The 2,929-nt window shown below is 52.2% G+C and overlaps 1 protein-coding gene across 1 annotated transcript; it reads left to right on the forward strand.

The window, feature by feature from the left end:
• Positions 1–1,174: 1,174 nt before the first annotated feature.
• UCRPA7_5781 (hypothetical protein) lies at positions 1,175–1,681 on the forward strand (the record flags this gene model as incomplete). Its single annotated transcript, XM_007918325.1, has 1 exon — positions 1,175–1,681. One exon carries the CDS (start codon positions 1,175–1,177, stop codon positions 1,679–1,681), a length of 507 nt encoding a protein of 168 aa, XP_007916516.1.
• Positions 1,682–2,929: the final 1,248 nt, after the last annotated feature.

Consider the following 2,929-nt stretch of genomic DNA (forward strand, 5'->3'; position numbering starts at 1 on the left):
GCAGCAGCAGACTGGCCAATGGCCAGTGTGTTTTATAGGCGATGCTCGCCCGAACAGGTAACAAGCACGAGCAAAGCTGCAGCCAGGGGTGCGATGCATAGTGCCATAGTGCCATAGTGCCCGCCCACACACCGCTCGGCCGCCTTTTCTTTGGGGCTAGCGCCGCCGCTAGACCACAAAGGTGCTGGGTGCCCCTGCGCCAAAACTTGGAAAGGTCTGGCCTGGCGGTACCTGCTCTTACGTACCCATGCGACCTGTTCATTTTCCGTCCTCGCTCTCCTCCTCGTCCTCCTCGACTCGAATGCGAATGCGAATGCCCATGTCCACTTCCCGTAGTTACTGTATTAGTTAAAGTACCGGTACCGTAGAGAACGGTCCAGGCAGAGAGAGTATTAAGACGGTCACGCTCTTTTCAAGTCGTCTTGCTCTTGTACCCTCTTCAGTCACGAGAGAAAGGGCCTTGTTCTGACCTGTTGGTGATTCCACGCTGCATCTTGTTGCTCGTGTCGTCTTATTGGGGCCGTGACACGACCCACCGCCACAGTCACTGCAACTGGCACCGCGCTCCTTGTCCGTCGTCTGTGTCTGTTCGTTGATCGCCGTCAAGGGCTTGCCTCTGTGTCTCTCCCAATCAAGCAATCGCTAGGCTGGGAAAAACAAAATAGGGGGCTTGTGCTCGTCGTCATTCATTCACAAATCAATTCGATTCGTCTTGTTTCTTGGCTGGCACCACCCGCATCTGATTCAACGCCACTCGACAGCATTTTGCTGGTAAGTCATAATTGAGTCGGCCGTTTCTCTTTGCTCACCGACCGTCCTTGCCTCATTCATTATCACATATTTACCTACTACATCCTACATCCCACTTCCTGCTGCTTGAGCTCTAGAGCTTGGGTTCTAGCTCCTGCGAAGCTCCACCTCATCTTTCGCTCCTTTCACAATCTCGCCATCCAGTCACTCAAATCGCTGCTGCCGGGCTCGAGGAGCGGGTGTCCATGGTTCCCAACAGGCTCTAACACCTTCCCAGTATCATACAAAAAAGAAAGCTTGTTGCAGGCCATCGTTTACGTCTCGGCCGTCTTCACCTTCGAGCGTCTCCGACATAGCGCCGTCGGTCGATATCAATACCTCTACTACGCATCTTCTAGTATCCGTCACATATTCCCACTTCACCATGGCCTCTCCAGTCATCGACGAGAAGGCAGGCATGCCTACCGTGCCATTGACGGTCCGCACCGCAACCCACGTCTCAGATCACTCCTCTCATGACTCCGACACACTCACTCCCACCGCCGAGAAGAACGGCCTCAGCATCGATATGGTGCGAACCTCGGAGGCGTCGACTCCGAGCACACGCAACTGCAATAATCCCTTCGACACAGACATCGAGGCAATGGTCACCTCTTCCAGCGAGCAGCAGTTCAACAGCAGGAAATCGCTGCGCTGCAGCAAGCTGGCGACCAATGACTGCGAGATGTGGCCTGGCAAGGACCACTGGAAACGAAAGGCCAAGGCTGCTAAGATGAAGCGATCGTGCAATTGCCTGGCACACCTCAGCAAGAGGAACCGAATTATCGTTAAGATCCTGATCGGACTTCTCATAATTGGTATTGCCGTCGGTGTTGGCGTTGGTATTTCCAAGCCTCTGGGAGCTGGTATCTGGCACCCTAAAGATTCCTGAGCTAGCTCTGCCGATGGACCCATCACCGTCTTGTGCCAATTGCAAATGGCATCCGACTATACTTGTCACCCACGAAACATCAGCCTTTCCTAAGACCAGCAGGCATGGCTGGCAAGCGATTTCGGACAGAGAATCGGCTCGGGCTCGGGGACATTTTTACACCCCAAGGATATAAGCCGGTCCGCTTCTGTGTATATATTTCCCGTTTTGCGGCCTCATACTTGTACACAGGCCGTCATTTGTCTGGCGTTTCTTCCATTAAGACGACATACAGAACGGCGTTATGGGCGTCTACCACCTTTACTTTTGGTTCGACGATCACCTCGACCGACACGACCTTTTTTTTATTGGACCGGCGTGTGCAACAACAAGCTTTGAAATCAAGAGTTGATTGGTTCTTGTTTCTTCGTTCTCTCATGGCGAGGTGTATGCGCACAAGAGCGAGGATACCAAGTCGCAAAGGATAGAGAGGATATTTGAATGTCCATTAGTCATGTCAAAATAGAGGAGGCATGAGAAATAAAGATTCTGGGGGAACAGAGGCTCCGTCGAGTTATTCCGGGCCCTGCGTCTACTTGTTGCTTTCCGCTGCCACTTATATGTCTCCCAAGCCTTGCCGATGTCGATGTTGTGTTACGCGTGATATCACTATTTAAGTGGAACTCGATAGCCTGGTCCCATCTGCCGCGTCGCAGAAATATGCGGCAACTCGAATCGTCACGGAATGTGCTGAGTTCACTGAGTTGGGGAAGAAATTTGGCCGACTCGCTCATCACTGATGATAAGATGGCCTATTTTATTAGTAGTTGAAAATCCACTGGGATCTCCAATATGGTTGCCCATGTCGAAAGAAAAACGGCAGACTTACCTATGCTAATATAGCCCTTTTTCGCCATCCTCCTCTGTCTTCAGGTTGCGCTGCTGCTCCCAAGAAGCTCGTCGTCTGGTATGCGCCACGGAAACCAAACATTGTTATAGTCTCCCATTTCTATGTCCTGGCCCTCTTCCCTCACCTGGCGATCGCGGAAGACTGCGTACACGGACGCGCAGATGTTCAGCATTGCTATCAGCCCGATGACGACGAACGCTGGTGCCCAATTCTGCGTCATGGTTTCTGGGAAGGGAACGGCGAAACGAATATGAATGGTGGAGGTGCTCTGGATATTTGCTCTCTTGCTGTCCTGCAGCAAGGTAGATGATCGTTGGATCACCGCAGATGAGCAAGGGTGGAAGATAAAAGGGGGTTTG

This window comes from Phaeoacremonium minimum (assembly GCF_000392275.1).
Source record: "Phaeoacremonium minimum UCRPA7 unplaced genomic scaffold PA7_03_scaffold_435, whole genome shotgun sequence".
Taxonomy (NCBI): domain Eukaryota; kingdom Fungi; phylum Ascomycota; class Sordariomycetes; order Togniniales; family Togniniaceae; genus Phaeoacremonium; species Phaeoacremonium minimum.